The following is an 11,485-nucleotide window of genomic DNA, read 5'->3' as shown; positions in this document are numbered from 1 at the left end:
CACCTCAATAATATCTTAGCTTGTTTCACCGTGAACAAAATTTGGACTCAATTTTACTCCCCTTAATTATTTAAATCGGTCTTTAAGAATTTTTCATTCGCTCATACCTTAGTGTGAAACTAGCATAGAAGTGCTCCTAACATATGAAAATACACCCACAAAAAACATGCTATATTTTTGTAGTAATGACAACATGCCATCGGTGAACTGCTGTGAATTGAACCTAGCTCAGCTAGTTAGGTTTCTTATGTTGGAACCTGTCTATCCGGGTAAGTCATCGACTTGGCACAAGTGCTTGTATTTTTCTATTTCAGAATTTAATGGCGTTGTGCTTTAAGTGGTAGGCGACGTTTCCGTCGATAACGAGGCGTGTGTGGTGATTTCGTCAATCTCGAAATGTGTCGGCACAATATTTCGGAGGTGCTCATAGGGGTAGAATTTACATACGTGTGTTCGTAAGGGTGAGTGTGCGTACGTGTTGAGCATCTGCATCTATACTTGTGGAATTAAAAAAATGCCCTCTACCATCCTAAAAAACTGAACTTAAATTTCAACTATATGAGGAGAAACAAAAACAAAACAGAAAATTTTCTTTGAAGACATATTAGATTAGTTCAAATAATTGGGTAAAATGATCCAAAGTTTGTTAGTGTCAAACCCAAAATTATATTATTTGTATTATAAAATGAATGTTTTACCGTTTTAATAACAAAAACCATGACCAACAGTAGAAATACCAACAGAAGGCGGGATTTGAGAAATTCGTAAACATCAGGTAAGAGGCGCTTTCTAGCGCTTTACTCAAACGGCCGGACCCGAAGGCAACAAGCACTGGTTGTCACACTTCCGCCGCCGCCGCCTGCCCCCGTCGCCTGCGACGGCTCTGCCACAACGCTTCCTCTGCCGCAGCGTCGCCTCCTGCGGCCTGGAGGCGCCCCTGCCCTACTCCCCGGCTATACTCCACCGCCGGTGAGCACATCACCTCTCCCTCCTTGCTTCATCCCCTCTTTCAGCTTCGAGTTCGGGGGAGATAGTATGATTGCGCTGTTTATCACTTGATAACTTGGCTATTTAAAAAAAAAATGCTGCAAGAAGAGCAGAACGCTCTGGAAATCTTGATTCAGTCCCCTTGTTTTTTTGCATCAGAGATGAGCCAGCAGTTGCCTGCGAACCTAGTGGGGATCATGGAGCAGAGAATGAAGTTGATCGAGCAGAGGAGCGCGTACCTCCAGGAGCAAATCAACCAGGTAATTTCAGATGGGCAAAGCTTCTCTTTGAGAATGGCATGGTTTACCATTGTGTAAGAATTAAGATAGCCTTGCTGCAATATCCTTGATGTGAGTTGGTGTTAATGAAGACAGCCAGCCGCCTCGCCCGAAGAGTACTCGAGGGCTAACAAGGAGTTCCGCAAGCTGGAGAGCACCATGGAGTTGATCAAGGAGCTGAGATCGAAACAGGAGGTTGTAATCTTGTTACATTTTTGCAAGACACAACCTATTGTATGAACTATCAAGGATTTAGAGGAGTCTATATATGTTTGTATTGTAGGAAATTGAGGGTCTCAAATCTTTGGTAACAAATGCTCGTGAAGAGAAAGACATGCGTGAGATGGCAGATGAGGAGCTTCTTGAGGCTGTCGAGGAGGAGAAACGATTGCAGCATGAGCTGTTTAGATCAATGCTTCCAAAAGATGAAGCAGATGAAAGGGATTGTATATTGGAGGTGCGGGCAGGTAAACCAGATCTTGCCCTTGCACACACATGAGCACAATTCACCTTCCAGTTTTACTCTGTTATTGGACAACAAGTGATTGACGTGGTGTCGTATTTGCAGGAACTGGAGGAGAAGAGGCATCTTTGTTTGCAATGGATATATTTAGAATGTTGGTTATCTTGCTCTGCAGTAAGTGTATGTGATCCTCAGTCAGTGTTGCTAAACTCGATTCTTCTATGTTATAGGTACGAGAAATATGCTCAGATGAATGGGTGGAAATTTGATGTCATTGACATTATGGAGTCTGCTGTGAAAGGATACAAGGTACAACCTTTGTTTGGATATATGCACATGGTTTTTCACTGTAGCCAAGATATTGTCACTATTTTAAGATTTGGAAGCTCAGAAACTCTTAATTCATATTTTCCTATTGTTATTCATTTGTATGAAGGAAGCTAGTGGAACTATATCAGGTCCTGGGGCGTTTGGCAAACTAAAGTTTGAGAGTGGCATTCATAGAGTTCAGGTACAATAATGGACCCACTTACCATATCAATCATATTAACCTATTTGGACATTTTATAATTGGACCTGTCTACTCATGGCAGCGAGTGCCAGTGACTGAGAAATCTGGACGAGTGCACACTAGTGCTGTATCAGTTGCTGTTCTTCCGCAAGCTGATGAGGTTGCGATACGATACAACTTTTTTTTGGCATATTCCTCTCAAGTTTGTTCATCTGGACAGTTGCATGACTATAACAGTTATAAAATCGTTTCTTCTGAAAATGCAGGTTGATGTCCAGCTGCAGAATGAGGACCTGAGAATTGATACCTACAGATCAGGTGGCTCTGGAGGTCAGTCTGTCAATACAACCGATAGTGCTGTTAGGATAACTCATATTCCAACCGGAACAGTGGTTGCAATCCAAGATGAGAGATCACAGCACATGGTAAGGGTCTCGGTTTTACAAAGTTCATGAAAGAATTTTTTTTATGTGCACATTGAATGCCATGAAGGGCAGGCCTGGTGCAGTGGTGAGAGCTGTCTCACTGAGTCACCAGGTCACGGGTTCGAAGCAGCCTCTCCGCAGATTTTGCGGGGGGAGGCTTGCCTCGTTTTTTCCCTTCCCTAGACCCCACTCATATAGGAGCCTCCGACACTGGGTCTACCCTTTTTTATTAAATGCCATATCTTTGGGTTTCCCTTTTAAAACCTGGAAAGCAGTAGTTCCTAGAGCTCATTTCACGCATTCTCACTCATGTTTCATCCATATTTACTAGTTTATTCATAGCCTTGTTGTCATTAGTACAATCGCATTATTCGTAGCTTTCAAGTCCAATGAACTTAGTCTGCGCAAGTCCCCTGCCCATTATAAAGAAACTAACGTGCTAATCTATCCCTATAGAACAAGGCCAAAGCTCTGAAAGTTCTCCGAGCGCGACTGTATGAGTTGGAGAGGCATAGACTCCATATGGACCGATCAAAGCTTCGATCAGAACAGGTAATCTAAAATCGAAATTTCTATCTCACATGTTAGTTGTTAGCTACTGGCTTCCTGGGCCTAACTTTTTAGCAGATTGGAAGTGGTGACAGGTCTGAGCGAATCAGAACATACAACTTTCCACAGGGCCGTGTCACCGATCATCGTGTTGGAATCACACACCACTCCATAGCAGATGTCATGGAGGGGGAGAGCCTGGACGTATTCGTTGATGCACTCCTGCTTCAAGAAGAGATGGACGCCATTGCTTCATTTGGCGCATAACTAGATCAAACCTTGCAACAATGAACCATGTCATGAACAAAGTAGAGGTCAATGAAAACAATACTGAGTAGTCCACACTCCACAAGCAAAGACAAGATGAACTTCCGGATTTGCCTGTGCATCGTGTCCTGTTTTGGCGTCTGCTAGTTTTACATAATGCTGAATTTTAATGTAGGCCTATGTTGTAGTTGTAGCCCATAAGTGTGTCGCTCATCCAATTCTTTCCAAACTACAGCTGTGCTGGCAAAGTTTGGTTCTTCATTCTTTCCAAACTACAGTTGTGCTGGCATATAGTTTTGTTATTCATAAACATGGTGCGCCTGACTTATCTATGGGCAAACATGTTTATAAGTGATCCTCACTTCAGCTTCAGTAAGATGTTCTGGGATATACATGACATGTTGACATTTGACGTGCTGTTTGGTTGGTTAAGTAACGGAAAAAAGGGTGTACTCAGTGCAGAGAGTTAAAACGTATATCCCGCCGGTAACGTCCGCAGCTTATTATCATTTACGTTTGCGTTACATTTCTCAACACCAAACAGCTAGTGAGTTCTGTTGGAAAATGGAGATCTCCATTGTGATAATATGGCACTGAACCATCAAATCTCCATTGTGATAATATGGCAATGAACCATCAAATTTCTTTATGGGACTTGGTAGCAGCGCTTGACATGTAGAATGTGGTTAACGAGAACGGATCCATTCTGATGTAAATTCTCTCTGTTGTCTAAGACTGCAAGCTTTAGGGTAAGAACAGAGATTTTGAACAGCACAGTATATACAAGTGGCACATTGAAATGGGAGATCTGTATGCCCACACAATTGCATTCCACGAATAACATCAAGCTCTGTTTTCTTAACAAAGCAGTGAGCTCCAACAAAACTGGCATATACCGAATGGGTGGGATATCTGCATAACACACAATTGTGTTCCATGAATACGATCAATCTCACTTTTCATGACACTTTTAACAATGCAATGAGCTCTAGCATTCACTTATGAAGGAGATTTGTTTGAAGGTAACTTGAGAGCCCCATGGACCAATCAACCAAGCACTTGTTCCAATCCACAGTGCAACAAGAACGGATGAGCAATAGGGATGTTCGTCGTTCTAAAACCCTGCTGCCCGACTAGAGCATAGCGTTTGAGTGTCCCTCCTGAACCTAGCTCCGTCGGTAAACAACCAAAGCCATCAGTGACACAGTTTCGAAGCTGGAGAACCTGGTTGCATTTCGTCTTGCAAAATATATCTGCCAGCAGAACATTTCACTACAAATGAGAGAACAAATCGGAATACAGGATGCAGAACAGCTACGATGGAAGGATCATCTAGCATGTCAAAGAGTAGGATTTACGGTGAGGAGACTCTGAAATGGGGATCCTAACACTCTGCAAGACCACTACACTAAGAAATTTCAGTCTCTCCTCGGATTGTTTCGCTGCACAGAATCGCAATGGAATAGGGGACCAAGAAGCAGATTACAGCACCAACAATCTCACGATTGCAAGGTCCCAAACAGCGGGGGGCGATCCTTATCCTCCCTCGGTGCTGGCGCAGAACCTGCAGGAATGTCACAGCAATCAGTAAACAGAGAGTAACAGATTGGCTTCCCATCTACAGTGTTCAAAGTCGCCCACCTTGCGCTTCCTGTTTCACGACAGGCTGCTTCTCCTCCTTGAATGAGGGCGTAGGCAATGGCACCGAGGTGGCTGCTGCCGCAGCAGCAGCAGCCGCGGCGAACGCCAGCGCAGGCTGCTGCATGGCGTTGAGCTTGAGCAGCTTGTCCCTGTCCCTATTGGCCTCGGGCTTCTTCTTGGGGGGCGGGGGCGGGGGCAGGTTGGCCTCGGGCTTCTTCTTCGGGGGTGGTGGCGGCTGGGCGGCCGCGGCGGGCTTCATCTTGGCGTCCCTGGCCTCCGCCTCGAGCGCGCGGAAGGCGGCGTCGAGCATCTCGCGGGAGCGCTTCCTGGCCGCAGCGGCCTCGGCGACGCGGCGCTCCGCTTCCTCGCGGGCGGCGGCCGCGGCGCGGCTGACGGAGTCGTGCGCGAGGCGCGCGGCGACGAGGAGGACCCGCGCGTCGCGCTCCTGGAGCGGGAGGCGGCCGGGCGCCGGCGCGAAGGAGAAGGCCCTGCCCTCGGCGGTGGCGGCGCAGGGCGGGCAGACGAAGGGGTGACGGTCCGCCCCCGGGACGCAGGAGAGGTGCGCGACGGAGACGCCGCAGGCGGAGCAGGGCGCGGTGGGCCCGGGCGCGGCGACGGCGGGGTCGCCCGGGGGAGCGGTGGCGGCGGCCGGGGAGGAGGAGAGGATGTGGAGGCAGGCGGCGCAGAAGGCGGACGGGCTGTAGAGGAGCACGCAGGAGGAGCAGAGGAGGCAGAAGACCCCCTCGTGCCGGAAGTGGTGGAGCGGCCAGGCGTCGCGGCCGGAGGCGCAGCGGTCGCCGCCGCAGCCGCCCTTGGCGGACGGGGCGGGCGCGGACGGGCGGAAGGGGGTCGCCATGGCGATGGCGGCTTCGAGGGGAGGGGGAGGGGGAGGGGGAGGGAGGGGACGAGGATTAGGGTTTCTCTGATGGGTGGAGACGCGACCAAACGGCTCGCTCGACGATCAGAGGTTTCCTTCAGCTATCGACAGGATTCGACATTGTGGGGAAAAAAAATCGAGCGAGCGAGCGAGACAGAGAATTCCAAGAAGAGAACATTTCTCTTTTATAGTTGTTCAGCGCATACATAAAAGTACAGTGTTTATTTTTATGAACTGGTTCCAGTTTTACTAGCCGTTTTGTTGATTTTTGTAGTATGGAGTAAACATAGAACAGGTAATTTCACACTGATTTGAGGTAATATTCAGAAACCAATTCTATTCTAAATTTGAAAAAAAAAATTATCCAATACTGAAAACCATACTCCCTTCGTCCAAAAGAGTGTGCATCTAGATTTGGTCCAAACCAAACTATGTAAAATTTAACTGAGTTCATGAAAACAGTATTGATAATTATGATTCTAGATAGAAATACTAAGAAAATATGTTTCTTGGTGAATCTAAAAAAAAGTATGCCTCTATTACAAATTATAAGATATTTTAGTTTTCTAGATATAATGTTTTTTTTATCTAGACATAATGCATACCTAAGTACATAGCATAAGGGCAGTCCCAACCTATAGCTTTCATAGATAGTTTCTAGGGAAGAAATAGAACAATTAATATCTAGTAGAAACTATTCTTTCTAACCCATGATTTCCATAGCAGTTTCTATATATAGAACAAAAACATAAACGCACAAAAAAGAGGTTCATCGTGCTAAAAAAAAGAGAGGTTCATCGGTTGTGACAAGCAACCAGCAAAATACTAGATTTCACAAGATCATCGACAATGAAATTAATTTCTCGTAAACTATCAAATCTCTCCGAGGAACTAGGTTTTGAAGAAAACAAGGGGGCCATACCAATCCGTTCTCCTAGGGGACGAATCACACATGAATGAGGTGGTATTTGACAACAGTACACGATTTCAAACAGGAGCAGGAGCGCCGCCCAAATTCTTACTTGGCGCCGACGCACACGCGAGGACGCCGGCAAAATCCAAAGGGAAGAGGCGGGTGATGGGCGGGATGGTCGGTGGCATGATCGCTGCGGGCCGAGGCGGTGGAGAAGGAGGCGACGATTAGGGTTTTAGATTTTTAGGGGAGCCTCCCATGGCCAGCAGGATTAGAAAAGGGAAGAGCCCGACAGCGGCGACCGCCTAGGTGATGGTGGCGGATTGAGGGGCGAAGAGCGAGACGGCAGCGGCGCCGCCGAGCGGGCGGTAGGAGACAACCGGATTGCGCGGTGCCGGCGGCGGGGCGAGGAGTCGCCGACGAATTGTCCGATTGAGATTAGAGAAAGGCGGGATGGTCCCGTGTCGGTGGTCAAGGCGATGAGAGGAAGGAGGAACATGGGTACGAGGAAGGGAGGAGGAAGACGATGGGGGGAATAAAGTAGGAATACAATAGGTGTGTTGCGTGCGATGCTATCCATCCTGACGTGCCCGTGTATTTAAGGGAGTCAAAGCACCGCAAGCTTCACGCAATGGGTGCAGATGCAACTAGACCTGAGCAAATTGAGCCCGGCCCTCAGGCTCGACCAAAGCCCGATGGGTTTTGGCCCGTCCACGAACCTTACTGGACAGGGCCTGAGCACAGTTCCATTGTCTAGGGAAAAAAATTATTGGCCTAAACCCCGCTCGAAAAGTTGCTTTTAGCTATTTTACACTGTAAAAATACGTGGGTGGCCCGTCCAGACCCAGCCCTGGTCCAAAAAAATGAGGTCCGACTTGCCTAGGTCAGACTGGGTAGTGTGGTTCATGTTCTGGTACCGAGGTGGGACAAATGCAGCTTGCGGCAGACAGCAGACCGCTAGCTCTTGTGTGGTGCTACCGGTCTCCTGCGGACCAAGAACGCTGGTGTCAGGTTTGGCCCAACTCTATTCACGATCCACCTGGGAGTTCGCTCATGTTCTATCTCATGTTGAGACTCATGATTCTTATCGCTAATAGTTAGCTGGCTAATAGCTCATATTTTATGTTAGCTAGCTAATTATTAGATATCTATTAGCTAGAGAGTGGATGCACAGCTAATAAAAAATGTTACTAAGGTCCGGTTTGGATCCCTTTAGACGATAATAACTATCTACTAATAATTGTCTCTTTTGAATCCAAATAGATGAAGCTATTAACATAGCTAATTGTTAGCTGGACCTCTAGATAATAACTATCTTACTAGTTGACCAAATAAGATAATAGCAACTAATAGTTATGTTAATAGCATTTTTTATTAGCTGTGTATCCAAACACTCTCCACCTAATAGGTAGCTAACAGTTAGCTAGCTAATGTTAGATATGAGCTATTAGCCAGCTAATTATTAGCAGATAATGAATTCAAATAGGGTCGAAGATAACTATTAGGTGTTATTATCTCATTTGGTTCAACTAGTGTGATTGTTATTATCTATAGGTCCAACTAACAATTAGCTATTTTATTAGCCGCACCTGTTTAGATTTAATAGAGATAACTATTATCTACATGCATGTCGTTAGCATTTCTTTCCTTTTCCATCTTGTTTTAAAAGAATTTGGATTCTAAAGTAAATAATGAAAATCAAAACAAATATTCTCTAATCGTTTTTTCTAAAAAAAAATAGGCATTGAATAAGTTTACCATACCTCATGTTCTGTGGATTTGTACCATCTTATGTAGTTGGTTTGTGGCCACCAAAAACATGAAGTCGTTAGTCTTGACTCTTGACCACGTTGTTTAGTGTTCCGGATTTAAATTATCAGTTCTCAACCATTACAGACACGTTTCTGACCATATTATTTCGTTTTTTTATTTCTCGATATAACCGTTTCCGTTTCTCGACCGGAATTTCCATTTCGTTTCCGTTTTCACGTAAAAATATGAAATATTATATTAAAAGTAGTTCAAAGGTTTTTCCTGACTATTCCCGACCATTTTCATCCCTGCACTGATGCAGTGTTGTTACTCATACGTACAATAGTACAATACAATGTACACCTCGCTACACGACACTGTCGAAAGCCCTCTATCGAGCCTGCACTAGGCATTAGTACTCGTGACATGGCTACCTAGGTGGCTAGGCACTGGGCGACTGCTGTTACAGTTTCGCGTCAGCTCCTCCCCCAGAAAACATGGCCACGTCGCTCTAAATTCGTTCGTCCGTCGGATCTTCGAATCAATGGCTCAGATCTCTTGAGGCCGATTCCCCGGGAGCAGCTCCTCCTGCTTCTCATGCACTTCTCCGGCTTCGTCTTCGAATCCGGTGAAACAAATATATATCGTGGCTCCAACTTCTCCTTCCAGCTCCTTCCCCTTCTTGACCTCGACACCCTCCTCCTCTCCGCTCGCTCGCTCTCTGCCTCTCTCGATCCATGTGGCCAGGGCGACGGCAGACGGAGCGCACGGGCGGGGCGGCACAGCTGCGGCCGCCCTCCTCCTCCTCCCCCTCCCCCACCTCTCTTTCCTCTCCGCTCGCTCCCTCTCTCTCCTGATGTGGCCAGGGCGACGGCAGCCAGTGCGCGCAAGTGGGGCGACGCGGCTGTGGCCGTAATCCTCCTCCACCCCCGTCATGTCGGTCGGGCAAGCATCGCCGGCATGGCTGCCTCCCCAACGTCGCCTCCTCCCTCTGCTCCGTGTGTGATGTTGTGCTACAGGAACCCCTAGGTTCCTGTTGTGATTGGAGCGGTGCCTTCATGGTTGCAGCGGCACGAACAGAAAATGTTCGAGTTTTTTTTGCATTCATCTATTAAGAGATTTATTAGTTTTACAATAAGATATTGGTCTTCCCTGATTTACTACTTCACCAAGTAGGATATTGGTCTTCTCTGATTTGCAATTCTAAAGCTAAGTATATTACTCACATGCATCGTTTGCTTTAGTTTCATCATGTACATATGTTAATTCAGACAAATAGGATATTGGTCTTCCCTGATCTGCAGTTCTGAAGCGAAGTAGATTGCTCACATGCATCGTTTGATTTAGTTTCAGCATGTGCTGAAATGTATTCCCCCCCCCCTCACGCTGTTGTGGTCATATGTGTTTACTAGAGTACGATTCATGCTGCACCACGTCAGATTTTGCTCAGCGAGCTTTCTACGAAATTAAACCCCTTTAACTTTGTTCCTAGATTTGTGCAGGTTGTCACTGAGTTCTGAATCATTTTTTGTTTAGTAAATAAAGCCCCTGCCTCTGGCTCCATGTGTGGTACTCTACCCTTTCTTGGCTTGCTAATTTCTATTCCGGATCTTCCTTATAATGATATAGTTGAACCTATTAGCATAATTTTTTGGGCCTTTTGCATCTGTCGATGTTTCACCACCGATAGCCTACCACGGGGGTACCCGGGGCAGTATGTTCGGGTTTCAGCGTATGCAGAACTCGACGGTAAACGTAAGAGACAGTTGATTTATCCTGGTTCAGGCCCTCGATCGTAGATCGAGTAATAGCCCTACGTCCAGTCGGTGTTAGCCTTTGCGTTGGATTGATTGTGGAGTGCTGTGTCCTACAATTGTTCTGTTGAACTCCCAATCTAAGGAGCCCTGCCCTCCTTTATATAGTCAGAAGGTCAGAGTCCTAGTTGGTTTACAATGAGAATTCCTAGTAGAATTACAGAGTAACACTGCTACTAAGATTACATGGGAAGAATCCTAATTAGACTAGGTCTTCTCCCTTCCTTGCGGGGTATCCCATAGGTCCCGCTCCGACAAGCCTCCGAGCACTTCATGGTTGAGTTCTGGAAGCCTCGTCTTGTTCCTTCAAGCCTTGTTGAGTAGGAACAAGCGTCGTCCGAGTGCTTTCTTAAGCGAAACCGTGCAGCGCTCTGTGAGATCTTTGCGTGGTTGTGCATCTTTTTGAAGAAAAAAGTACTCCCATATGGATATAACCCCTGAGCCTCTTGTTGTTTGGTACAAGGAGCTTGAGGGCCTTTTCTTGTAACCTTCCTGATTCTTTGTCGAAAGGCTCCCCGGCTTCTTTGTTGAAAAGGGCTCTGATTTAGCTGTGTTCGGGTTCTTTTTGTCTTGTGGCCCTAACGCCGTCTGTCTTGAAGAAGCATTCTGAGTGGTGTGCGCTTTTTTGGAGAAAAAAGTGCACTCACTGAGTGTAGCCCCCGAGCCTCTTGCTATTTGGAACAAAAAGTTGGTGGGTCTTGAATCTGAGTTGTTTGATAGAACTGTATACCTCTTCTTTTGCAGCCCCCGAGCATATATCTAGGTTGTTTTGTTCAGGAAGAACTCGGAAGCAGGGTTTTGGCATATTCTTTGATGGTCTGCTGTTGTCAGATGTAGTTGTATGGTGGTGGTTGAGTGTGAATGCCTTTTGTTCACGGGTTGTACTGTGTCGGTATATTCTTCCGAATATGCCCGTCTTCGAGTACTGTTCCCTCTCGCCTGAGTCTTCCGTTATTGAGTCCTATCTTTTCACTGTGTCCTTTGTTAGGCTTATTTTGTTGGTACTCC

General features: G+C 46.4%; 1 protein-coding gene across 3 annotated transcripts; it reads left to right on the top strand.

Annotated features, from left to right (window-relative positions):
- The first annotated feature begins 753 nt into the window (after positions 1–753).
- Positions 754–3,890, top strand: LOC136518448 (peptide chain release factor 1, mitochondrial-like). 3 transcript variants are annotated; one of them, XM_066512104.1, is made up of 11 exons: positions 754–969; positions 1,147–1,247; positions 1,362–1,460; positions 1,549–1,732; positions 1,834–1,882; positions 1,959–2,037; positions 2,165–2,239; positions 2,322–2,399; positions 2,506–2,664; positions 3,121–3,216; positions 3,292–3,890. In XM_066512104.1, exons 2-11 carry the CDS (start codon positions 1,149–1,151, stop codon positions 3,478–3,480), a joined length of 1,107 nt encoding a protein of 368 aa, XP_066368201.1. In that variant the 5' UTR covers positions 754–969; positions 1,147–1,148; the 3' UTR covers positions 3,481–3,890. The 3 variants fall into 3 exon arrangements, with proteins under 3 accessions (XP_066368201.1, XP_066368203.1, XP_066368204.1); XM_066512107.1 differs by having other exon boundaries at positions 933–969; positions 1,358–1,460; XM_066512106.1 differs by lacking the exon at positions 1,362–1,460.
- The last annotated feature ends 7,595 nt before the right edge of the window (positions 3,891–11,485 follow it).

The sequence above is a fragment of the Miscanthus floridulus genome, chromosome 17, assembly GCF_019320115.1.
Source record: "Miscanthus floridulus cultivar M001 chromosome 17, ASM1932011v1, whole genome shotgun sequence".
Classification (NCBI taxonomy): Eukaryota; Viridiplantae; Streptophyta; class Magnoliopsida; order Poales; family Poaceae; genus Miscanthus; species Miscanthus floridulus.
This window is presented reverse-complemented; position numbering and strand designations above follow the sequence as displayed.

Bases quoted from the DNA above. Each gene is read 5' to 3' on its own strand.
- LOC136518448 (XM_066512104.1), top strand. From the start codon at position 1,149: ATGAGCCAGCAGTTGCCTGCGAACCTAGTGGGGATCATGGAGCAGAGA. The intron at 1,248-1,361 runs GTAATTTCAGAT...TAATGAAGACAG, and splicing joins TCCAGGAGCAAATCAACCAG to CCAGCCGCCTCGCCCGAAGA. The intron at 1,733-1,833 runs GTAAACCAGATC...TCGTATTTGCAG, and splicing joins TATATTGGAGGTGCGGGCAG to GAACTGGAGGAGAAGAGGCA.